Here is a 26,524-nt window from a genome sequence, read left to right as displayed (position 1 = left end):
GTCAACCTCTGGCCTCCACAGGAACCTGCATGCAGACAAGCGTGTGTCCACACGTGTAAACACACACACACACACACACACACACACACACACAAACAACAAAAACAAACAAAAAACCCAGCCAGGGCTCTTAAGAGCGCTTGCTGTCATGGGATTCATTGTTTGGATCCCAGAATCCGTGTCAGTGGCCTTACAAACTCCTGTAACTCCAGCTTCAAAGGATCAGCATCCGCTTCTGATTCCAACATACGCGCGCGCGTGCGCGCGCGCGCGCACACACACACACACACACACACACACACACACACACACACACGCGAATACAAACACGCACGCGTACAGTTCAGTAACTCTAAATGTTTCTAAAATAAACAAAATAAGAAACATGTTTTCCTTTTTAATTCCTCTATCCTTTTCACTCTTTATAGTTACCTTTGCTAAAACAAAACAAAACAAACAAACCGCGTAGATTTTTATCCCTCTACACTCTCCGTAGGTAGGTAATTTCTATTGGCTGAGTTGTGACGTCATATTTCTGCGCTCTGGCGTTCCAACCTTGAGCGCGCATTCGTGTTTCTTGCTTTTGGTGGCCGTCCCAGCACAAGTTGTCATTACCGATGGCTCAGAAGCCGCTGCGTCTGTGAGTGGCCTTGCATCGGTAGACTTAATCACATAGGAGAAAGGGAGAGAGGCGGGTGGGGGGTTGTCTTTCTCCAGACCGGAAGGGGAAGATGGAGGGAAGACCGCTGGGCTGCTGGGAACACGAGTGGAGGCTTCCTGCTCTCCTGTCCCAGTTCAGTTTTGCTCTGGTGTCTTTAGAGTCTCTCCGTGAGAGCTAAAAACTTGCTGAGACGGACTTCCTTTTTCTTAAGCCTATTCTGCCTGCGACACATCATCTCCCTTTCATTTCTCCCTTCGTGGCACGTATGGATTAGCCAAATAACTTGCAGACATTGGGTGCATTGATGGGTTTTGGCAGACAAGATAATCATTGCCCTGCCCTGGCGTACTTTTGTTGCTCGGTCAGTTAGCGAAGACAAGACATCATTCAGAAAGACTATTGTATTGAGCAGCGGCAGTGTGTCCTGCGTGCGTTGCACAAACGAGTTCCTACTTTGATAGCTGATAGTCCGGACCAGAGGAACAAGTGTTAACGAATGGGGAAATTTAACCCAGAGAAGTCATTGAAACGTTAAAAAGCTCCTTAGTGTAATCCAATTTTCGTTATGGAAAGCGATCCTGCTTGAAAGTTGGGAAACAAATCAGAGCCAAAGTAGAAGGCAATAAGGATTAGGTAAAGTAATGGCAGAGAGAGAAAGTTCAGGAATTGATAGTTTTCTAAGCGGGTGTACTCGCAGGACTTGGTGATTTTTTTGATTGTGAGAAAGTTCCACTGTAAGGTCATAGATTTCCATCCTCAGTCATTGGGATCAAAAAATGCTGAAAAGGGGCCCAGACCAGATAGTGAATATTGAGTTTGCCTCTCAGGAATTGATAATTAATAGGGACTGAAAAGGTATTAGAGGCTCCCAGAGAATAAATTCAACTGAATGATAATTATGACAGAGTTTGTTCAGAAATGGTATATGGGTTTCTGAGATTTTGAGAAAGTGGCTCTCTCAGGCCACCAGGAAAGCTACAGAGATTTATTAGACCTTGATGGATGGGAAAGCTTTGAGGTTGATCACAATGGGGCTGTTAGGAAAGAGAACTTTCCTAGAGCCTAGCAGAGACAAGAGAGTGCTCAGTCTGCATTTTGAGAGGGTTCAGTTAGGAAAACTTAAGAGAAAGTACTAGAAAGATGGGTCAGGACTGGAGGAAAACTGTTTCTGCAGGAAATGAGGCACTTTGTAATATTTTTAGGCAAGAACATTAAACTGAAACAGAGAAAGCACTAGGAGATCCAGAAAGTCTACCTTATCTCCCAAACAAGATAAAGTAGGTTTCTCTACCTCTTCCATCCCCTCTTGAGTTGTTCAGATTTGTTTCCCTCCATTCCTACCTCTCCCTCACTTCCCATCCTGCTTCTCTCCTTACCTTGTCTTCAGACCTTAAGTTTCTCACCTGCTTTTCTTGTCCCTGTTTCAATTGGTCATTTTCTCTGTTTACAGTTCGATTGTAGTTTGACTATTCCTCCAGTCTGTCATTCTCTGTTATTAGAAGTATTGATGAAACATGTACAATCATATTATTATGCTGCTTGAAACTGTTAATGATAGGAACAATAAAAGAACACAAGAGAGACATACAGACAAAACAATAGAAACTATAGTATTTTGAGTTAAAAGAAGTTACAAAAATAAGTAAGGGCTGGTGAAATGGCTCAGTGGGTAGAGGCACTTCCTGCCATGCCTGGTGACCTGAGTCCAGTCCCTGATGACGAACATGGTGGAGAGTGAGAACACTCTTTGGTGGTTCTCTGACCTTCACATGAGCACTGTAGCACATGTATGCCCTCCCAAATACAATACCTCCCCTAAAGTAAAAACAAACAGAAACGATGTAAACCAGAATTTTAAAAGTCAGAACTTATGTTAGAACAAGTCACTTTACAGCTTGGATAGACCTCCTTATCAACCTCCACTCTTGTCATTTTCCCCTTCCTGCTCTATAACACGTTATGAGCTTGCCTCTCATCATAGCCTTTCCATATAAACTTAGGATTGAGCCTCCCTTCCCTTATTGTCAACTCTGAGACTTTCCATGAGTCTAAATGCTTCTATGATTCTAACATGTTCTTAGGTAGTATTTGGCACATTGAGCTTTGCTTAGTGTAGTTGTCCAGTTGATGTTTGCTGAATGGTGACTGAAGCCATGTAGCAAGGCACAGGCTGTGGAACTGAGGAAAATAGAATAGGTATGAAACATGGTTGGAGACTCCTTGGACTTAGATTAAACAAGGGATTAGCTGACTCTTAGTGACCAAGTTGGTGATAAACCCACCCTCAGTATGTAGGAATCAAAAGAGGTTGACTCAATTTTGAAGACATGAAGAGCTAGATTTTAGATTTGGTGAGTTGGGGGTATTGTTGAGATATTCAGAAAAGTCTGCCTGGTGGCAGATATTGGTAGCAGGCAGATATTGCCTGTTAGTTGATATTGACCAAAAGTCAGAAGATAGCTGCTGGACTGGATCATATATCTAATCCAAAAGACAAGTACATGTATACCAAGCCTACCTAGCAGATGCATGTGTGTTTCCTGAATCGCTGTTTATCTCTTGTTTGCAGCTTGGCTTGTGGAGATGTTGAAGGAAAGTTCGATGTTTTATTCAATAGAGTTCGGACAATTCAGAAGAAAAGTGGGAACTTTGATGTAAGATGGATCATTTTTATTAAAATTTTACTACTATAGTCAAACATTAAAGTACTGATTCTTTGTTAATTTATGATTGACTTTTCCATTTTTTGTTAGGTTGGGTTTTTTGTCCTTAATATGAACACTAAGCTGCGGGTTGATGGGAGGAGGGAGAAGGTCTGTTTACTATTCACTGTTAGAATTGAAATCTTGTTACTTTCTTACTGAACCAAAACCAAACAAACAAACTGAACAAAGCTAGCCAGTTCTGACGCCTGGGTTTGATAAACCCAGGTCTGCTTCATGAGTGTGCTCTATGCATCAAATCAGATAACAGATGTGCAAATGCTTTACCGAAGAAGGAGCTGAATGAATGTTGTGTGAGTATTGTAGGTATAGGGAGAATTTGTTTGTTGGGTTAAGGGATAAGTAAAAAGAGCAGCGAATGTGGTGTTCTTACTCGCCGTATTTCTGAAGTCTAACACTGAAGTTTTGTATTTCGTGGATAGATTGCTTAAGTGTCTGTTTCAACATTGCTGTATGTTCCAAGGAAGGAGGAGAGAGAGGCCCTGGGAACCTTTAGAAAGCATATACATTCTGCCTTTTGAAAGCTTTTTCTTTACCCTCTCCCACCCTCACTTTGGAGTGCATCAAAGTTTAATAATTCATAGAATTATCAGTTAATTAAATTATTGAATAAATACTTGGTTTGTGACTATTAAATAGAGGAATTAGCTGAATGTTACAGTAAATAATATAATAGTTATTTTTTTGTTGTTTTAATCTCATATATCTTTAAAAAACTCATTTTAGCTGCTGTTGTGTGTAGGAAATTTTTTTGGCTCTACACAAGATGCTGAGTGGGAAGAGTATAAGACTGGCAACAAGAAAGGTACAGAAATTATTGTTATTTAATGTATGATTTCTAACAAAATCTCAGGAGCTGTAGTTATTGTTGTGTCATTTTTCGGGTATTAGTTGCTGAAGGTTTCTCTCATACATTGGTGAGCATAGCTGCTTTTGGGGAGTTTCTGTCTTAGTCTTGGTGACACATGCCCACAGTGCTAATTCTTGAAAGGGTAAGGTAGGAGTGTGATACACCCATGACCAGCCAGCCTGGGCTACCCAGCCAGCCTGGGCTATGTGGTTAGACTGTCTAAAATAAAATGATGTAGAGTAGTATGTCTCTCTTAAACTCTGCATTGAGCTGAAAGAATGCATATATGTATATGAGATCCGTGGTTTTGACATTTTGAAAGGATGCTCATTTAGAGTGGCAGGAACTCAGTAAGTACAGCTAAGCATGTTGTTTCTTTTTTTTTCTTTTCTCTTTTTTTTCAGTTTAAAAATTTTTTTTATCAAGTGCTTTTATTTTAAGCTATTTTTTTCCATTATATATACATTGATGATTTAAGATGACAATTTTTTGGTATGGTGACATCACTTAGTAGTCAAGCCGTGGGGTTGAATTAGGAATCCTTAGTGATGAGCGTGTTCCACATTTAGGCTGGCTATGGAAGGAATGCACAGGCTCTTTACTTTTGCAATGACCATTTTCCTATGAGGAAACATTTCTCAGTTTTCAGAGCAGATCCAGTAACCATGTGGTGGCATGTCTGTTTCCCCATTAGCTCCTATTCAGACATATGTGCTTGGTGCCAATAACCAGGAAACAGTAAGCTATTTCCAGGATGCTGATGGCTGTGAATTGGCTGAAAACATTACTTACCTAGGTAAGTTAATTTTTTTTTTAATGAATTTAGTAAAAACAATTTCAGAAATTAATTTCTCAGGAAAAGTTTTGACTGCATTCTTCTGCCATTATTGCTTGAGAGAATAAGAATTTTGTTTTGTTTTTCTCTTTGGGAAAGATTTTTTCCTCACAGTCTGTGTTTAGAGCCCTTTGTACAGCGATGTTTCTTCATTGTTTCTGTTTCCCCCCAATCTCCTTGTGTTCCTGAACCTTGAACCACTCTTTCAGCCATCTAGAGTGACCAATCCCTTGCCCACAATATATGGAGAACTTAAGATATATGTTACATTCAAATAAAAGAAACGACGCCCTTATACTGGCCTTGCTGTATACTTATACCTTACTTGATAATTTGGCTTCGAACTAGCTTTACTTTAGGCTTAGTCTAAGGCTCTGGCAGCTCATGTTTATAGGGTTCTTCTTCTTTTTTTTTTTTTTTTTCATTCCTTTTGTCTTTTTTTCCATTTTTTAGGGACACTCTGACTCCAGGTTAAAGCTGCTCATAGTCCTCTGCATTTCTTCAGTTTCAGGACAAGGCAGTTGTCAAGTTTTGCTGTTGTTCCCTCCCACTGTCTGCCTTAGTCTGCTGTCTACCTAATCATTACTCAACTCATTATGTTCTAAAGTGGCTCCTTCACATTCTTTGTGGTCGTTGATCTCTAGAAAGCACCTGTATTTTCTTTGTTAGAAGTGCCTTCTTCACCATTCCCACCATAGTCTGGCATTGCCTCTGGTCCTCTATGTAGTTGTGGCCCTCATAGAAGCAATTTTAGCTCTCTCCACTCTTGAGACTCCTTTAGGCAGAATGTTGAGGGAAACTTTTGTAATGTGATTTAAGATTTATTATTATATTGTTATTTATGATACTGGCAATCAAACCCAGGGCTTCACACATTTGCTAAATATGTCTTCTGCCACTAAACTGTATCTCTAGTCTCTGTGCTTGTTTTGTGTGTGTGTGTGTGTGTGTGTGTGTGTACATTTACCACAGTGTGAGTGTGGAAGTCAGAGAACAACTTTGAGTTAGTTCTCTTCTTTCACCTTACATGGATTTAAAGATTGAACCCAGGTTCTAGATTGCAAAGCAAGCACCTTTTCTTGAGCCATCTCACAAGCCCTGCTTTTAAAAAATGATTTATTATTACTTTCTGTGCCTACATATATGTACGTATGTGTACCAAATGTGTGCCTGCTTCTCTTGGAGGTCTCCTGGAACTGGAATTGCAGACTTTTGTGAGCCTCCATGTTGGTGCTAGGAACTGCACCCAGATCCTCTGAAGGATGCAGCCAGTACTCTTAATGCCTGAGCCTTTTCTATGCCTTCTGCTTATTTATTTTTAGCTGCAGTTGTGAGACAGACATTTTGAAATCTGAACATCTGTCTGACTTGTCAATCCTCAGTGTGTTTTTTCAGTTTGTATTAAGAACACTACTATATTTGTCAGCCATTTTATTAGGTGAATTTCACTCAGTCACATCTTTCAGCAGTGGTCTTGTTGGACTGTGATAGCTTGAAGCACTGCAGCTGAATATGATTTGATCGTTCTTTCTACAGTAGATTGATTAGATTAAAATTTGGGGAGTTGATAACATAACCATGAAAAATAAAGCTGAGAAGAGGGTCAAGCTGCCAAGAAGGTAGAGAGGGGAAGCCAGGAGGTGACAGTACTCTGGTGACAGGCTGTCATGGGCAGGAAGACAGGTGCTCTAGGGTGTAGACACCCGGTTCATAGAATCTTAGTGCAGGGTAAGAGGCCACTGGCAGTTCCAGTTCATAGAATCTGAGTGCGGGGTAAGAGGCCACTGGCAGTTCCAATTCAGTGACCAGCAGCCGTCACAGAAGAAGTCTTCAAACTTAGAGAACAGAAGTATTGTGAGAGCCAGCCAGCCTGGCTCCCTGGCAGGCAGAGTGGAGCTGTGGGAGTCACATTCATTCAAGCAAGTAAAGAGGCAGAGGGCTAGGAGATGGAGGCTGGGGAAAGAGAGGAAATGCCAAGTTTCCTCCTGCAGCTTGGACTAACTCATTCATTTTTCTTTGAACCTAGGTCGAAAAGGTGTCTTCACTGGAAGCTCGGGGCTGCAGATTGTATACCTCAGTGGGACAGAGTCCTTAGACGAACCAGTCCCAGCCTACAGTTTTAGTCCCAAGGATGTGTCTTCCCTGAGAACCATGCTGTGTTCTGTACCCCAGTTCAAGGGTGTTGATCTCTTACTCACGTCCCCATGGCCCAAGTCTGTGGGCAGCTTTGGAAACTCCTCTGTGAGTAGTGCTTGTTCAATTGCAGTTTTTAAACAAATTTCACTGGCTTAAGTTGGTTTTTTAAAGTTTTTCTCTTTATTTTGAATATTTTTACTCTTAGTGCCTTTTACTAGAAACATTTTGTGAAAAAATTTCAAGATTCTATAAGCTGTATCTACTGACGAAAACAGTTGATCTCATAAAAATATAATTTTCAGATAAGATTGCAGAATCTTAATTATAAGCAAATGGTTCCTGGAATTATGTTCTCTACAAGCATCCTCCCTTAGCCTTCTTTATATATTTTATAAGTTTATTAAATTCCCAGTGGGAAGATCTACAGCTGTTGGCACCCCTTCGGTTGCATTTATTTCCCCTTCTGTTCCAGAATATTGGGTTTGACTATCAAAATATTTTAAAATTGGGTCATTGTGAGATTGAGTCTAGTAGTGTAAATATTTACAGGTGAAGAACAAGGTGCTAAGACTTAATTTCTGTTATGGACACTAATCTGGTATGCCCTGGAAGCCTCCCTGTCTTTTTATAAGTAGTTCTGAGAAGGGGGCAGTTACCACTAAACTGTGACATAGGTAAACATGGCCGAAGAAGATCTGGGAAAGGTTGTGTAAGGGTAGAGAGCATCAGCTGATCCTCATTGGAGGGAAATGTAAGACTGAATTTGAGAATAAACCCTCACAACTAGATCCCGAATTCAGTTATGTCCCAGAGTGTCCTGTGTGTAGATCAGTCCTTGCTGACTCAGCACTAAGTGTCTGCGACCATAAAAGTCAGCAAGATGCCAGTGTCATCAGGGAGAGTGTTAAACAGAAAAGAGCCTAGTTTGCCTACCAACTTGTGCTTCCTCCACTTCTAGAAAGGAAGCCCCTCATTCTGGGAGAGAGGAGTCAGCAGGGGTAGAAGAGTGGAAACTTTGGTCAAAGTTTGTAAACAATCATAGAAGATTTTTATGGGGAAGAAAATAATATACTTAGTTATCTTTGTGACACTACAACTAAGTTCAAGGTCAGTCACCTTTCTTTAGCAAAAGCTTGAAGAAGGTACACGTAAGACAAAAGTTTGGAGTGTTCTGTGAACAAATCTACCATGACAAAATATTTTACTTGCAAGCTTCTGTTTGTTTTGTTTGAGACACGGTCTCTATGTAGCCCTGGCTGTCCTGGAACTTGTCATGTAGGCTGGCCTCGAATTTATAGAGATCTGCCTGCCTAGGCCTCCCAAGTGCTGGGTTAAAGCACCTGTAAGCTCTTTAACATGGGTGTGGCTGTGCCATTTCCTTGACTGAACAAAAGAACAGCTTGTGTGGTTATGAAGCCCTTGAATGTTCCCTGAAGCCTGAGTGCTCTGAGTGGTAGTGTTTAGGTTTCCATTCTCCATTGAGAATGCGAATGAGTTACTACTGTCAGATACTTGTGCACTATAAAGAGTACTATGCAGATGTAGTTTATAGGCTGCAGGGAGAGACTGCTTTTCAAAAAGGAGTCTTAATGTTTGTTTTAGAGGGTCCTATGGAAGGAGTGTCTTACCTTGTACACTCTGGTTTACAACAATTGTGCCATTTCTGTAATTATAATATTCCAGTGTTCTTATGTTTGTTTGCCCTGGGTCTGCAGTTCACTGCAAATTTGCATCTGTGTTTAAATTTGAAAGATATTTCAAAATCTTTTCTGAGTTCCGTGTGGATAACCAAGTTCCCATTTACTAGGGCGAGGTAGATACCAAAAAATGTGGCTCTGCTTTGATCTCCAGCCTTGCTGTAAGCTTGAAACCGAGGTATCATTTTGCTGCTTTGGAAAAGTCATATTATGAGAGACTTCCGTACCGGTGAGTAACACCTTATGGGTTGACTCTATAAACTCACATCTTCTTGTTCACTTTTAGCCATGTATCTTGGCTCCTTCAAGTCCTAAGGCACTATGTTAGTTTCATTTTTGTTGCTGTGGTAAATATCAACCTATGGAAACAGGGTTTGTTTATAAGTCCAGGAGAACCCGTCCTGTAGGGAAGGCATAGCAGCAGGAGCAGGAAGTTTATCTGTGATAACACAGAAAATGGGCCAAGGCTATAAACCTTTGAAGCCCATCCCCATGACATATTTCCTCCAGCTAGGCTCCACCTCCCGAGGAGTTCCAGAAACTGCCCTAAATAGTGCCACAAACTAGAGATCAAGTGTTCACAACCACATGATCCTCTGGAGGCCATTGCCCATTCAGGAACCACACTCATAAGTTTCCTAACTTGAAATAAAGGCGATAGATTATAAGACTCTTTAAAAGTTTATAGTTTACTGTTACAGTGCTGGGTGATCATTATAGAGTATTAGGTACTGGCTTTTTGTTTCTTTTTTGAGACAGGGCCTTTCTATGTAGCCTTGCTTGTTTTAGAACTTACTTTGTAGACCAGGCTATCCTTGAACTCGCAGAGATTCACCTGGCTCTGTCTCCAGAGTTCTGGGATAAAGGCATGTACTACTGTACCTGGTTAGGTCCTGCTTTCATCAGGTCAAACCAGGATTTATTCTTTTTTAGTCTGGAATACTCAACTGTTAGCACAGTCACTTTGGAATGTGAAATTTTAATCTGAGAATCAGGAACTTGTATTGAGCTGTATGTGGTGTTTGTTGCCTCTAATCCCTTACTCTTGGAGGCTGAAGTAGGGGGATTTCAATGAGTTCAGGTCCAGCCTGGGCTATAGACTGAGGCATTGTGTTTATCTCTGCTCACCAAGAATTTGTTTCAATACTCACCCTCCAGCATCTTAAAAATTTCTTTTACTCATATTTGCCTTCCTTTAGTTATAAATGTTGATTAGTATAGAGTACTTTTAAACAGAAAAAGTTAAAAACAAACAAACTGTTTTACCACTTATGTATGGCATGTCAACCATTTTTTAAAAATCAAAGTATACCATGTATTAGTGCTTGATACATATCTGCTCAACGTAGAACATATTTCTTTTAGTCTCACTGTTTTGATGTTTACTTACATAAGAGAGAGTAGTAAAATGAGCCCTCACACCTCCATCATCTGTGAGCCCTCACACCTCCATCATCATCTGTGAGCCCTCACACCTCCATCATCTATGAGCCCTCACACCTCCATCATCATCTGTGAGCCCTCACACCTCCATCATCATCTGTGAGCCTCACACCTCCATCATCATCTGTGAGCCCTCACACCTCCATCATCATCTGTGAGCCCTCACACCTCCATCATCATCTGTGAGCCCTCACACCTCCATCATCATCTGTGAGCCCTCATCTGGCTCCAGAAATCATCGTTTTGTTCACTTTGCAACTCTCTAAATAGATGTAGATGTTTTTGTTCTTTTCACAGGTATAATATTATTTCTTTGTTTCATGAGCCCTTTGAGGTTAGGGATACATAACCACCAGAATGCTGGGTAACTTCTTTAAGGTCATATGACCTGTGGTGAATTCAAGACTTTCGTTCTTCTCATGACCCTGTGGAATCTTACCTACTTTACAGTTGCAAATCAAAAGTAGAATGGTAGTCCATGACCTTGTTTCTGTCTTTCATCCTTTCCAGTTAAGAGTCTTCCCTCCCTCTCATTTTCTGGTTTCACATAAGCACACATGTGACACACATACACACACACACACACACACACACTTTTAAATCTATGTTTTAGAGAAAATGTGTAGTATTTGTCTTTCTAAGAAGTTTATGTCTCTTTATATAATGATTTCTAGTTCATCCCTTTTTCTGCAAATGTGATGCTTTTGTTTTTATTTATGGTTGGGAATCCCATTGTGCACCATTTTTAAAACCCATTCCTGTACTGGCTAGCGAGGTGGTTTCACTATTCCAAGTGAAGAGTGTAGCAGGAAACATGATGAGGTGTTTGAGCATAGGCCTGGTGGTGCGCCAGGTCATGTGTTGGCTCTGACTTTGGGACATGAGATGCTCCTTAGTGCTGCTCAGCTGCACATTCCCACCAGCAGCATTTAAAGGTCCCCTTTCCATCCCTCAGCACTGTCTCTAGTCCCATCAGGATGACATGAAAGAAAGAGGAGAAGGGGAGAGAACCAGGGGCTGCTGGCACTGGGAGGGGGAGGAGTTACAGCAAAGTCTAAAGATTCCTGTATGAGCATGCCATAATGAGAGCCGTCCATCTGTGAGGGAGAGTGATAGAGATGTGTTGTCTTCACATACCTTTCAGAAACCATGTTGTTCTACAAGAGAGCGCGCAGCATGCCACTCGCTTCATAGCGCTGGCGAATGTTGGAAATCCAGAAAAGAAGAAGGTAAAGATTTCAGGGGTTGGTTGGTTACTCAGCCTTCAGAGCTTCTGGCCTCCAGAAGTCCTCCGTAGTCCCTGAGTCCCAACAGCTTCAGTGACTCCTTGTAAAGGTTAGGTTTCCTTGAGTGGTTTGTTAGGAGGTCTTAGAGAAAGGCATGGTTCCCTGGGATATGACAGTACAGGACATGGCCTTCCTTTCCTTCCACATCCATGTGCTTGCCTCTGTTGCTGCACGGGAGTTTGCCTCAGATGATATGCACACCTCCTAGCAGCGTCACTGAACTGAAGTAATAAAATCCTGTCGGGAATATTCAAGCTAGGCACAGTGGGGCATGCCTTTGATCCCAGCACTCAGGAGGTGGGGACAGGCAGATCTCTGTGAGTTCCAGAGTCTACAGAGTGAGTTCCAGGCCAGCCAAGGTTACATAAAAAGACCCCATAACAACAGCAACAAACAAGCAAAACAGAACAAGTATGTATGTATATATATGTATATTAGTACTTCCTTGGCTTTTTGAATTAGTAGTTATACCTGGAATCTAGAAAATAGTGCAGATGGTGAAAGAAAATTATCCAGAAAAATAGGATGTATTTTTCACTTCCTTGGAATGCTTTGCTAATGCTAAAAGTTGGACTGTTGAGTGAGACAGCTAATACAGAGTAAGCAGTGAAATGAGGGAATAGGTAGGAGCTTCCTCCGTGGCTGATTGAGCCTCTAGAGCACGTCAGAGACAGTGTTAGTGAGATAAGTAAACTCCTGCCCCTTTTCTATATTTTGAGATTTGAAGGCTAGACTGTGGTGACCTTTCTCACTGAGCAGAGTTCTGTGATTTCAGTTTCTTACTCAGTCTCAGAGATGCATAAGGCAGCTCATTGTAGTCACAGTGTTACCCTGACAAGCACCATTCATCTCAAGACTTCGTTCTAATCTACAGCCTTCTCAGCAGTGAATATTTTTGTTTTTCCCTTTTCTATACTCTGACCTGGTATACCAAATGTTACCCTCCTTCAATTAAACAGAACGTAAAAATCTATCCTTATGACTTCAAGTTCCGTTATTTTGTTGAGGTAAAACATGTATTATTGTCATTAGCCCACGATGTATAAAATACATATGAATTGTTTTCTTGGTTGCTGCTAGTCCCTAAGGAAAGGTATCTGCATTTGTGAGAATTGTGTCAGAGAGGGGAGGTTTACCTTTCCAGTTGGAATGGTCATTCAGAAGATAGAATCGGAGTTCCACAGTTCTGTTGACAAAGGTCACATAAACGAAAGATGCAGTGACAGGAGCATTTTGTCTTCAAGGCTTACAGAGCAAGTCCCCCTGAGCCTTATAGTAAGGGTTGTCACTGTACCCGTCTCCAAGTGAGGAACCTAGTCTGTCTGAGGGCTGGAGCTTTGATCTGTTACTCGTTACTGTGTGAGCCTCCTTAGCCATTGCAGAGGCTGGCAGGTTGGCATTTGCTACACTGCTGTGTCACTGTGACAGGCTTGTGACTTTACTTCACTCCCTGACATTACTCTCTTGTTTTTCCTGCAGTATCTTTATGCCTTCAGCATTGTTCCCATGAAGCTGATGGCTGCGGCAGAGCTGGTAAAGCAGCCTCCGGACGTCACTGAGAACCCTTACCGAGAACCGGGGAAGCAAGCGGCCGCAGGAAAACGGATTCCTGCCCCTCAGGTAAGCTCCAGCTGTTGGCTGGCATTCAGGCCGGTTGCTCTCGGTAGGTGTGCCTTTCCTGCTTATAGTTTCATACACTGAACAACTTCAGGTTTTGACTCTTAGTGTTTTTCCTCTTGGCAAATCATGATAACATTTAAAAGATCCTGCCCAGCAGTGGGTGCCCACACCTTTAGTCCCAGCAGAGGCAGGCAGATCTCTGACCTCTCGGCTAGCAGGGTCTACAGAGTAAGTTCCAGAACATCCAGGGCTACACAGAGAAACTGTCCCAAGAAAACAAACAAACAAAAAAGATGAAGATGAAGAAGATTTACTTTGAAGAAGTTTGTTAATAGCAGACTTTAGAAAATAATTTTCTCCCCACTAAAGCAAGGCCAATCGATCACGTTTCCTTGTTAGAGTTTGTAGTCTGTTTTCTTGGACTTTTTGATCCACTCCAAAACCTTTTCCTGAATCCTCTTTTGCCTTTGCGCCGAGTAGCTCGTCTTCTCTCCTCTTCAGTTGAAGTTGGATCAGATTTGCTTTGTTCTGAAATTTCAGGGCTGCTTATGTCATTGGGAGAGTAAGGAGATAAATGGAATTGGGTTCATACTGCTCCGGCCTAGGGAAATGTTGCTCTTTATCTCGAGTTTAACTTATTTTTCAGAAGCTATAGATTTGGTAATGGTTTTGGATAATAAGTATGGCTGAGATGTGGGCCTGAGAGCCCCACAGGTATCAGGGTGGGTGTATATTTGTCTTCCCTAGAATAGGAAGGAAGGGCTGAGAGGAAGCAGATGTGAGTGGCAAGGAAGTTCCCTTCTGCTTGCTGCTCGGTTACTTGTCGGTGGGCTTGCTGAGTAACATCCTCCCCATTGACCCTTCCAGGAAGAGTCAGCCTGTCAATTCTTCTTTGATTTGAATGAGAAGCAGGGAAGGAAACGGTCATCCACAGGCAGGGATAACAAGCCTCCTCATGCTAAGCAGCCTCGAAAGCCTCGTAAGTACTCTGGTCTCCCTTGAGAGCAGTAACTCTTTGGGGAATTGTTTGGAAAGTTGCATTATTACGAGCATATTCTGGCAAAGAAAAACTTCACGGAGCCATTAGGAGCAAAGTGAGAATAGAATGGTATAAAAATGGCTTGACTCTGGGCTGAGACTCTTCCTGTAGTGACTAGAGAAAAGCTCTCTGTCTATGTAAAACATGGTAAGTATAAAATTGATGTGAGTTCATGCAGTAATAGCAGACCCAAGCTAAGGAGAAGGACTTCCAGGCTGCTTCATTGAGATCTTCTTCACCCTGTTGTTTTAAAAAGGAAAATCTGAACTTAGGAAGGTAGACCCACGGTTATGTGGCTAGCTGATGTCAGAGCTAGGACTAGAATTGGGGTGCCTAACTGCCCCCCACTCAGGTCAGTGTTTTCTCATTGTAGCCTATTGCCAGTTTGTATGCGCTTTAGTCACTAGATGATCGATTTGTGGATCACTTACCTGTGGGTCGGTTATCAACTCAGGGGGCTTCAAAGGGAGGTCTAGTTTCATTGACATTGGTGCCAGGCTTTGGCAGTCAAGAGTGAGAAACACAAGTCCAGCTCCTCGTGGCAGTCTTTCCCATCTTTGTGGATTATAGACGAGACAACAGTGAATAACAGTGAATTCTCTGTTGAAAGTGTTTGTTGGCATTGTTGTCGATATATGTGTGTGTTTGTGTGCATGCATGCATGCATGTTGTGGAGTGAGAGGGAAACTTTCTGGAGTGGGTTCTCCTTCACTGTGGGTTTGGGTATAGAACTCAAGTTGTCAGGCCTGTGTGGCAATTGCTTTTATCTGCTAAGCCATCTCTCCAGCCACGAGGAAGATTGTGGAGGGTGATTATGTCTGTTGTGATTGGATCATAATAAGGCTTGCCTTTCTTTTCTATGAAGCTCAGCCTCCAGGACCTTGTTGGTTTTGCCTTGCCAGCCCTGAAGTGGAAAAGCATCTGGTGGTCAACATTGGCACACATGTGAGTTACTCCCATAGATGGGCAGCAGAGAAGGAAATGCCTGTTACTTGGTTTTTACTAACTTTCCATGGTATATGATCTGTGAATCAAATTTACCCTGCCCCCTCCTTTCCTTTCTTGGTGAGTCAGGGCCTTTCTCCATAGCCATGGCTGTCCTGGAGCTCACTAGACTAAGCTGGCCTCCAACTCACAGATCCTCCTATTTCTGTCTTTGCCAAGTGCTGGGATTAAAGGTGTGAAGCAAAACTTCCATTTTAAGTGCACAGTTCATGGATACTTAGTAAGCTTATTGAGTTATGCAACCATCACATGATAGCAGTTTAGAGGCCCGATGTGATGTTGCACGCTTTTAATCTCAGTCCTCAGGAGGCAGAGGTAGGTGATCTCTTGAGTTCAAGACAAGTCTGTCTACATAGCAACTTCCAGGACAGCCAGCACCACCCAGAGACCTTTGTCTCAGAAAAAGAAAATATGGAATAGAGGTTTAGAGAATTTCCATCAGTCCAGTAAAATTTCTTAAACACATTTATATTAATTTCAGTATTCATTCTCAGCCTTGGCCACCACTTGCGTACTTTGAATCTTTTTAGATGTGTGGGGTTTTAGACATTTAACTGAAATTATGTTATGCAGTGTGTGTGTGTGTGTGTGTGTGTGTTTGTCTGCTTGTCTGTCTGCTTTGACTAGCATCATGTTTTTAAGTTTTATTTATAATTCATGTATAAATGTTTTATTGCTAATTAGTGTTAAATAGATATATTATTCATTTATTACTTTATAAACAGTTGGTTTATTACCATTTTATATCTCTCAGGAATAATGTTCCTGGATAATATTTCTATGTGTTTGTGAAACAAACTCATTTTCATTTCTTTTGGATAGATACTAAGAAATAGAGTCTCCCAATAATTTGGCAAATTTGTGTTTAAACTTAACAAAGAAAAGATATTTTGTTTTTAATAGCGTGTGTGTGTGTGTGTGTGTGTGTGTGTGTATTTGTGTGTTACTATATGTATATGCATGTGAATGATGGAGCCTGAGGATTCAGGCCTTGGATCCCTGGGGCTGACTATAGGAAGTTGTGAGCCACCTGACATGAGTGCTGGAACTGAACTCAGGTCCTCTACAAGAGTAGTATGTGCTTTTGACTGCTCAGCTCTCTTTCCAGCTCTGTTTTAACTTTTAAAGAAATTGTCAAACTGATTTCCAAAATTACTACATTATTTTATGCTCTTGTCAGCAACATTATGAAAGTTTTGCCTTTCCATATTCATGTCAATATTGCTTAAAGTCTTTTCTTCCCTTCTTAATAGTGTTGGAGACTGAAGCCAGGGTCTTGTGCATGTTGGGCAAGAACTCTGCCATTGAGTTACATCCTTAGCTACTGTCTGCGTTTCTGATTATAGGCATTATAGTTTTATGGAATCAGTTTTATAAGCACTCCTTCTCTATCTCCCTCTATAGATAAATCTTCTGTATATGTCTTAGATTCACCTATGTTTCATGAAATATTGAGTTGGTTCTTTTAATTTCTCAGTGTTTTAAATATTCCTCAGTTTTCCCTGTTTTAAGTATTAAGATTTAAAATGTTGATATTGTTAGTGCGGTCTTGTGACTTATGCCTGTAATCTCAGCACTCAGGAAGCTGAGGCAGGAGGATTGTCACAAATTTAAGGTCAGCTTGGACTACCTAAAGAATTCTAGGCTAGGCTGGGCTTCAGAGTGAGGCTTTTTTCTTTAAAAACAAACACACAAACAAACACAAATAAAAAATACCCCTAGGAACTGAAGTTCATTAAACATAAGAAAAATTAAAGTGATAAAATTCAGTTTGCCAGTCAAGGATTGTACTCGTGAGGGTTCTCTGGAATAACATTATAGAATAAATCTTTATATGTAGAATGAGGGTTGATTAAAATTACTTAGAGGCTGTTATCCATCTAATCCAACAATAATTATCTACCTGTGGCAGGTCAAAGAATCTAGTCATTGTTCAGTCCATGAGGCTGGACAGCTTAAGTGGCCTTCAGTATAACTTTGGAATCCCAAAGAAGTAGACTTTAATGCTAGTAAAGAAATAGACTTGTTATCAATGTGAAAGCAAACGAAGAGCAAAAGCTTCCTTCCTCCATGTTCTTATGCAGGCTTTTAGCAGACGGCATGGCACAGATTACAGGCGGGGTTCTCACAATTCAAAGAGTAGAAGTAGATTATTCTACTTCAGATTAATCTGAAATCCTTTCAGATGGCAAACACCGTGTGTCTCAGGGAAGTCATTCAGTTTTATACCTTTTCTCAAAGGGCTTTATAAAGTTAAGTCTTTTTCTTTTACTTGTGGTGAAGCTGCTAATCACCAGAGTTACAGTTATACTCTAGCCCCCCATGACTAAACTTCCTGTGTAACACTTCTGCAGACTGGTGGTGTTCATCTGGCTTTCACTGATTTCTTCTAATTTTGTTTTCTAAAGGTGACTTTCCTCTTGATCCTAACAATCTGAGAGTTCCTTTTTTGTGGCCTTCTGTAAACCAACTAGAGCCTTACTTGATTTTCACTTCCTTTCAAACTAAAGAGCCCTACACGTACTTATTTATGTTTTGCATCTTAATTATTGGCACCCTGTCCAGGACATATTCTGGAGTCAAGGCCTGTGACACATACAGTTGGCTTGTAAGGCTATGGATGAACTCTGAGAGCAAGCTTGATAGGCTTTTACTTCTGTGGGTGTGTTCTTTTTAGATCAGCTTTGGGCTCCCCTCACTGGATTACCTTTTGCCAGTCTTCTCTCAGACATAGCCTGTAGTGAGTAAGGCTGTGAGCTGCCTTTTGTTTGGGATGCATAAGAGGTTCAAGAGCCCATGGGAGAGGAGGAGGGGTTGGAGCAGATGGCTTGGCCTCATGCTCCTCTAGGCCTTGGGGAGAAAAGTTCTTTCTTTGTTTGCCACAGTTTATTCTCCAGGAAATGGGCCTGGGAATGATGAAGGAAACTGTTCCTCTGTTTGAGGCCAATAAAAGGTGTCTTCAGGCATGCTTTTGACTGCGCTCCCAAGTGCAGAGAAGAAGGCCTTGAGCATTTTCTCCTAGACTAGTACCTGCCTAGTAGTCAAATCTATGGTGCCCTGCACTGCACTTTTTCTGGGCTTCTGAGTCTCTAGCAAAGGGCTCACAGTCTCTTCTCATGGCCACTCCTCTTGCTTTTCCTTTATTATATTTTCCTCGAGGCTTTCTCTGCCTTTGCTGTGCTTTCCTCCCTTTAGGAAGGTACATAGATTATGTTAATGGTGTGGTAAAGAGGAGAGTCTGCTGAGTCCAGAACACCGATGGCAAGTCCATGTATTCTACACGGGGAACATTCATTTAGACCCTTTTATCCATTCACATGGTTAGAGACCACTGAAGTATAAAACAGAAGAGCTTGAAAGGGCGGGACAAACTGGGAAAGTGGGAAATGGTTCACAAGAACTGGATGTATGTTAGAAGTGTGGGCAGATGCTTAGTCTAGCCTTTAAATAGCTAAAGAATACACATCACCATATAAGCTGATGTCTGTGTCAGTGGCCTGTGACAAAGTAAAGGCTAGAAAATAAAGGTTTCTAGAGTAACCTTGTCAAACAAATACAATAAAAATGGATATCAATGAAAACTTTTAATGCCTCTTAGGATTTGGGGAGGATGTTGTTTGGTTATTGGTAATGAGGCTCTTCCTCTGTTTCCTAGGCTAGCCTTAAATTTGAGATTCCTCTGTTTTAGCTTCCAGAGTAGTTAGAACTGCAAGTGTGTATCACCATATCCTGGTCCTCCAGGTTTTGGTGAACTTAAATCCTGTGGGAAATGAGCTGTGGATGTGTTTAGTTCTCTGTCAGTAGATCAAGGAGGAGCATGCTTTGGTTTATAGCAAGTGTATATGTTACCATTGGACTTTCTCATTCAGTCTTAGCTTTGGGACACCACACTAAAAGTGTAGTTTTGTATACTGTCCTGTGTATTTGCCTGTATTGATATTCCTTGGCCCTTTGCCTGCTCAGTCAGAGGATCTTCCTGTCATACAATGACGGTTAGAGCAGCACCTCCTGTCTGGATGGTTTTGTTTCTGTTTTACTGTTACTGGTTTAGCCAGGGCTGAGGCTGGACTGTCATCCTCTACCTGCTGAGTGCTGGGGTGAGAGTGTGAACACCTCACTGCTGAGTGCTGGGGTGAGAGTGTGAACACCTCACTGCTGAGTGCTGGGGTGAGAGTGTGAACACTTCACTGCTGAGTGCTGGGGTAAAAGTGTGAACACCTCACTGCTGAATGCTGGGGTGAGAGTGTGAGCCTCACCTGATATACGGGTTTTTATTTATTTATTTATTTATTTATTTATTTATTTATTTATTTTGTGTGCATGCTTATATGTGTGTTGCTATTAAAAACTGACATCATTGTTGGAAAACAGAGTTTTCTGCCTCTTTGTGTATGTCTGAGTTTGAGGTTTTTCTTTCCATACTATTGGGTTGTATACCTCTTTTCTTTTCCTTTGTGGAATTTAGTTAGCACCTCATAACAGAAAGAAAACTCATGCTGTCCATGTTACTATAACCTTTTCTGTGAGCCCAGAAGTGTATTGGGGATAGAGATGTGGGGTTGGATATCCTGGGGGAGGAAGGAAGGACTCATTTTGAAATAAGAAATAGTATCCTTTTGTGGTTGAAGAGAAAGTGATAGTAACTGAAAATTGCTTTAAAGTTTAGATCCTAGGAGTGATACCCCAAATAGTCTTTTTGAACTCTAGCATTTAAAACCAAAACCCTTTTTGTATGCTTTTAGTTCATTTGCTATTTTCATGGAAATTTGTTAAAACTGATCCTATTCTTCAGAAGATACTTAAAAATGCTGTTCTACCTCTTAAAATCATGCATGTGTATGTATGTATGTATGTATGTATGTATGTATTAGTTAAGTATATGGGTTTGTCAGTGCACCATGTGTATGTCTTTTGCCTGCAGAGACCAGATAGGGCAGTGGATTCCCTGAAACTGGCATTACAAATGGTTACGAGCCACCATGGGGATGATAGGGGTTGCATCTGGATCCTTTGGAAGAACAGCCAGTGCTTTTCGCCACTGAGCCATCAGCTTTCTAGCTCCTATTCTAACCTTTAAAATCAAATCTTTTAAAATATAGTTTCTATTAAGAGTATCTTGTGTCATGTATGGTGGGTCATGTCTTTAATCCCAGCACTCAGGAGGCAGAGACAGGCAGTTAGATCTCTGTGAGTTCGAGGCCAGCCTAGTCTATAACACAAGTTTTAGGACATCCAGGGTGTTACACAGAGAAACCCTATCTCCAAAAACAAAAAAACAAAAAACAAGCAAACAAACAAAAAAACCAAACTAAAACAACAACTAAACAAACAAACAGATAATTTGGGGTTGGGTTTGGTACAGGGCTGTAGTCTCAGAGCTTGGATGCTGAGCCGAGAACATTGAATTTGAGACTGCCCTGTACAACATAGCAAGATCCTGTCCTGCTGTCCAGGATGGAATGGGGCAACATTGTAAGCATTTTCTATTGTACTTAAGCTCACTGTGTGTGTCTAGGTTTTTCTCTCTGGATGATCATACACATAGGCTTGCTATCTTGCTTCTGTGATTCTTCTTCAGTGCTACCTTGCCCTGGCCAAAGGAGGCTTATCTGATGACCATGTCCTCATCCTGCCCATTGGACACTACCAGTCAGTTGTGGAGCTTTCGGCAGAGGTGGTGGAAGAAGTGGAGAAGTATAAGGCTACTCTGAAACGCTTCTTTAAGAGTCGAGGGAAGCGTTGTGTTCTATTTGAAAGAAATTATAGGAGCCATCACCTCCAGCTTCAGGTATGTGTTTTCTGCCCGGGAACTTGGAAGTCACCGTGGGGATCTTGAGATTGATAAATTTTAAATAATGATGACTTTAGTAATTAATTTTAATGTAATACTTAGAGCATTTACTATTATTTTCATGATAATATTTGAATAGTTGTCATTTAGAGGGCTGGGAATATCTGCTGATAATCCCAGAGAAGTTCATGCTGGAGGTAATTGAACAGCAGGATGGCGTGTGCCCTGTACAGAAAGATTGAGTAGTTGAGAAAGGTTCTGAGGAAGATGAGTGCATGGACTTTGCTGGTAAGAGGTGGCTAGGTCATGTGGAAGCCCAGCAGGAATGAAGGCTTAAAGGCAGGAAATGGTTTCTAGCTAACATGGGGCTAGTACTTTGGAAGTTGAGTGATTTGTCTCTTTGGTGGTAGTGTCTTCTTAGCGCATTTGTTAAGTGTTCAAATGGGCCTGACTCTGCCACATACATTATGGAGGAGCTGGCAGAGGCTTAGAGATAAAGAAGTCTCTCTTGAGTGTTTCCTAATAACAGATTGGCTCCCACATGTGACAGCTCTCATAAGTTTAAGTCCTACAGCCAATCCAGTGGAGACTGTTTGGCCTGAGGAGAAGCTATGCTGAGGGGTGTCTCTCCACCCCAGTGATGGGTTTGCTACTTCCTCAAGACTTTAAAGACTCAACTTCTTTGGAACCAATACCGAGAGTTTCTTCTATTCCTCCCACACCAACTCAGGTCATTCCTGTGCCCCTCAGCTGCTGTGTTACAGATGACATTAAAGATGCCTTCATTACCCAGGCCCAGGAGCAGCAGATAGAGCTGTTGGAAATTCCAGAACACTCAGACATCAAACAGGTGAATCAGGAAGGGGTGGTAATGTTCAGGGAGGGGTTAAGATCTGCTTCTTGAGCCAGAGGTACTAAATAAATAGTGGGCCATTTGGTACTAGAATATAGGATGTTGGTAAGACTAGAGGTGAAGATATCATCATAGCAAAGTCTCCGTGCTTTCCTAGAAGAGCAAGGAACTAGACTTTTCCTGGAGCTGGGAAGATGGCTGTGAGGACTTCAGTGTGATCCCAGTAGCCATGTAAAGGTCATAAGCTGGGGCATGTGTCTGTGATTCATGTGCTGTTGAGGTAGAGACAAGAGCATCTCCGCATAATTGAAAAGCTGCAAGCTCAGTGAGAGAGACCCTGCCTCAAAACATGAGGTGGCAAGAACTGAAAAAGTCACCCAGTGTCATCCTGTGCTTTCCACAGGCACATGAACACACCTGTACATGTAATCTCACACATGAGAATAGGTACACATATATAAACACGTAAAATTAAACAAAGAAAGTAGATACTTCCTAAGATGGGACCTTAGAAGGATGGGTACCACTGGAAGTCTATTGGCATTTTATACACCAGTTCCTGTGGTGTGTTGCACTTTTTTGGTTTTTAGAGACAGGGTTTCTCTGTGTAGCCTTGGCTGTCCTGGAACTCACTCTGTAGACCAGGCTGGCCTTGAACTCAGAGATCCACCTGCCTCTGCCTCCCAAGTGCTGGGATTAAAGGCGTGTGCCACCACCGCCTGGCCTATGTGTTGCACTCTTGCTTATTTGTCCTTATACATTTCTGTTTACTTCAGATTGCACAGCCAGGAGCAGCGTATTTTTATGTTGAGCTGGACACCGGAGAAAAGCTTTTTCACAGAATTAAAAAGAATTTTCCTTTGCAATTTGGAAGGTTTGTATATTTTCGCTGTATTTAGTGTATTTCATTCGACCTGTTATAAACATGGTGACAGTCAGTGAAAACCAACTAGGGAATGGTCCAGCCCCAAGAAGCTTAGAATCTTAGAGCAGATCACTGCTACAGCCTTGGGCTGGAGAATTGGATGTACCATGAACAGATCTTGAGGAACATTATATTTTAGAAACTTAGATTAGGAAGGAACGACTCATTTCTACCAAATTCAAGACTCTGTGAAAGGCTGAGCGTGAATATAAGGGAGACTGAGTGGGAAAGACACCATGAGAGTGCTCATGGTGGAATCCAGTGTGGCCATTGAGCATGTGCTGGGTCAGACACTGGCAAGAGCTTCCCAGGCATTGCTCCATTCAACCTTCCAGTTGTCTGGTTTATATCCTGTCACCCCAGTAGAACTTCATACAGACATGAAAATGCACTGTAAAGTTGCACTAATCCAATAATCCCAAGCTACACATGCTGTTGGCTACTTGAAAATGAGACTGAGGGACAGTGAGGTGAGATGGCTTGCTGTCACACCTGGTGACAGAGTTTGATCCTTGGGACCTACATGGTAGGAAATAACTAATGCCCAACCATGTGTTCTCAGGTGCTATGGCATGCATGAACCCACATATAAATAAATAGATATAGTAAAAAAAAATTAAAAAATGAAAGTGAGCTTAAATTTAAATAGCCACACCTAGCTAGTGGCTCTTCTACTGGATGTTGTACCTTAAGGTAAGTTAAGGAGCATGCCCATGGTCACACAGTTGAAGGTTCAGTCTAGTGTGGTGAATACCAAGATGGAGGTCTTCAACCTTGTTATTCTGCATTATTCTGAAAGGCCGTGTGGAGGGAAGCAGAAAATGCACACAGTGTTGTCTAATGCTGATCTCTGACTCGCAGCTGTTCTCTGACAACTCCCAGTGGTTTACACTGGGCTTTGAATGAGCCTTCAGCCAGTCCTAGACTAATTTAGAAAGCCTTCAAGAGGTTGCCCCATTGGATAAGTCCAACAAATACAGGTTTTTAAAAATAAATAATTGATAAATGAGAATAATATCTGTTCTTGTTATTATCTTTTCTTAATCTTATTGCCTTAGCATCAGATGTAGGTATGCACAGTGAGGACATAGGCAGGCGATGCCACTGTACACAGCCATGCACAGGTCACATCTTTTTGTGACTATGGTAGTCGTTTATGTTTCAGCACTGAAACTTTTCAGAATACCAATATACAGTTGATACATTTTATACTTAATAGAGAAAATGGTTGTGTCTTCATTTTATAAATGAAGAAACAATGCTCATAGTTTGCCAGGCAAACCCAAGTTAGAGTTTAGGTCCTTTAAGTTTTAGAGGACTACTGTGATTCATTCCTGACTTTTCTATTTATTATACCATCAAAGTTGAAATGAGCCAAATAGAATTGTTTCTAATATATTAAAGTAAGTAAAAATATAGAACTTAGAGCTGCTTGTCTATGTACCTAAATAAGTTGTTTTCTTCACATTGAACTTCTCTCGTGTACTCATACAAATGAGGGGGCTAGGAGGACAGGTAGAAGAACTTTAAGTCAGAATGGGTATAACATATGCCCTCAGCAAACTCAGTCTACTCAGTATGTGAAACGATAGCTTAACACAAGATAGAATCGAAGCTGGGCATGTGCTTTGATTATATAGCTTTTGTGCGAAATTCTCTAAGGAAGGTAATCTTGTAAGTGAGGAAATCAAGGCTAAGAGATGAAGTAGTATTGAAGTCATAGACATGAAGCACCAGAGCATGGACTCTGGTACTTCATGTCTCTGTCTCTGACTTTTCTGACACCAGAGGCTGTCCTCTAGTCTGTATGTATTGTTTCTTCCCTAAGTGTTAATATTGTGGTTCACAGTTGTTCTAGGAAAGGAGAAATAAGTGGGTGGGAGATCACACTTAATCTGATTTCAATAGATACGATGGCAGAGATGTAGTCACAGTAGGATAGGAGACCAGTGTGAGTTGTAAGCAATCTGCATACTCTTCAGATGACACTGAGGAGAGCTGGTGGCTGGAGAGGAGCACAGGAAGGGTGGCTTTCAGTTACTACTCCCATTTTCTCTTCTCTCTGCTCTCTGCAGGGAGGTCCTGGCCAGCGAAGCTATTCTCAACATTCCTGAGAAGGCTGACTGGAGGCAGTGTCAAACCAGTAAAGATGAGGAGGAGGCCCTGGCTCGCCGCTTCCGGAAAGACTTTGAACCCTTTGATTTCACTTTGGATGACTAGCCAGAGGGAAGTGCACACCACAGGTCACATTGATGGCACAGGAGATTGTTCCAGCCTGTTCTTAAAGTGAAACTATGGTCTCCTGTGGGTGCTGCCTCCCTGACCCTTTCAATATATTCCCATGGACCTGCCTTCAGCGGGAGGCCTCTGGTTGACCCTTTTTAAGGAAGTCATTCGGAGATGCAACGATATTTTAAAAGAATGTCTGCTAGGTATTTCTAAGAACAGCTCTATTTATCCACATCCTCAGACTTTTAAATCTTTCAGATTGGGGATGGTAGCTCATGCCTTTAATCTCAGAAACTGAGGAGTTATGGCAGGAGGATTGCTATGAAGTCAAGGCTACTCTGGACCACACAGTGAGTTTCAGGACAGTCTGGGCTATGGCATGAGACCCATCTCAACTCCCCATCCCTACCCTCCAAAAATGTAAAAAAAAAAAAAAAAAAAAAAAAAAAAAAAAAAAAAAAAAATCCCCCAAATCTTGTAAATAATAAAAAGGGAACACTTTTCTAAGGTTGACAAATGTCTTCTGTTGCTTATGGCCACTGAAATGATATTACGTGCGTGTGACATGTGATAGAGGCCAGAGTTTTATCCCCAGCACTTATCCCAGAGTGACACAGCCTGGCCTTTACTATTGCTTTCTTATAGCATCTTCTTCACATAAGAGTCCATCTGTTGCAGCCCAGGCAAAATGTTGAGGCCCAGGCCGACCCACGTTTGGGCAGCCACTGTATCCCGGCCCAAGCTGCTGCTCTGGTCTGCAGGTGCTCTGGTCTGCAGGTCGGGTTTCAGCAAGAGCGAGGGTGAGGGCAGATTCTACCTAATGTCTGATGTGTATGAATCTCTCTCGGCTCCCTAATGTCTGAATCCTACTGTCTGCCTCTGCATTTTATATGTCTTACTTCTAAGCCACACCTCTAAGTTACACCTTTAATCATGCCCTTAGGTCTTGTCTCTAACTCTGATCTCTATACTTCTAAATCATACTCTTAAATTACACACCTTTAATCTCACACACCTTTAATCTCACACACCTTTAATCTCAAGGTATCTAAACCAAGATTATCCGAGTGTTCTCAGCTGTTGTAGGCTATTGTAATTTAAATCTCATGTCAGGGTATATGGCTCAAGATGGCTGCAAAGCTGATAGCCGCTTTCTGCTAAAAGTCGGCCCCCAACACAGATATTTAACTCTGGTATGCTAGGGCATGTTCTAAGTTGCAGGAGTATAGCTAGTGAGTGCCCCAGTGTGTTGTCTATTGTTACAGAGTCTAGAGTCTAATTTTGAAAGGAAATGGCAGATTAAGGACTAAGATGAGTTTATTTTGAATATGTTGTTTTATATGTTTAAAATACCCGAGTTACTCAGTAGATGTGTCCAGATTGCAATTAGATGCTTCTCAGATTCATGCAGATCAGGATTGGTGACAGGGC

At 41.6% G+C, this 26,524-nt stretch overlaps 1 protein-coding gene and 1 non-coding gene across 2 annotated transcripts; both read left to right on the top strand.

Annotated features, from left to right (window-relative positions):
• The first annotated feature begins 525 nt into the window (after positions 1 to 525).
• LOC117701912 (CWF19-like protein 1) lies at positions 526 to 25,407 on the top strand. The gene is made up of 14 exons (XM_034493325.2): positions 526 to 640; positions 3,231 to 3,315; positions 4,111 to 4,189; positions 4,929 to 5,030; positions 7,096 to 7,310; positions 9,013 to 9,131; positions 11,490 to 11,574; positions 13,111 to 13,251; positions 14,119 to 14,230; positions 15,156 to 15,235; positions 20,874 to 21,083; positions 21,817 to 21,936; positions 22,716 to 22,813; positions 24,940 to 25,407. The coding sequence occupies exons 1-14, from the start codon at positions 618 to 620 to the stop codon at positions 25,082 to 25,084; spliced, it is 1,614 nt and encodes a 537-aa protein (XP_034349216.1). The 5' UTR covers positions 526 to 617; the 3' UTR covers positions 25,085 to 25,407.
• Positions 21,486 to 21,631, top strand: LOC117701915 (small nucleolar RNA SNORA12). The gene has a single exon (XR_004605894.1). It is a non-coding gene; the product is annotated as a small nucleolar RNA SNORA12 (small nucleolar RNA).
• Positions 25,408 to 26,524: the final 1,117 nt, after the last annotated feature.

Source organism: Arvicanthis niloticus, unplaced genomic scaffold, assembly GCF_011762505.2.
Source record: "Arvicanthis niloticus isolate mArvNil1 unplaced genomic scaffold, mArvNil1.pat.X pat_scaffold_319_arrow_ctg1, whole genome shotgun sequence".
Classification (NCBI taxonomy): Eukaryota; Metazoa; Chordata; class Mammalia; order Rodentia; family Muridae; genus Arvicanthis; species Arvicanthis niloticus.
The sequence above is the reverse complement of the archived record's forward strand: the minus strand, read 5'-3'. Positions and strand labels throughout refer to the sequence as shown.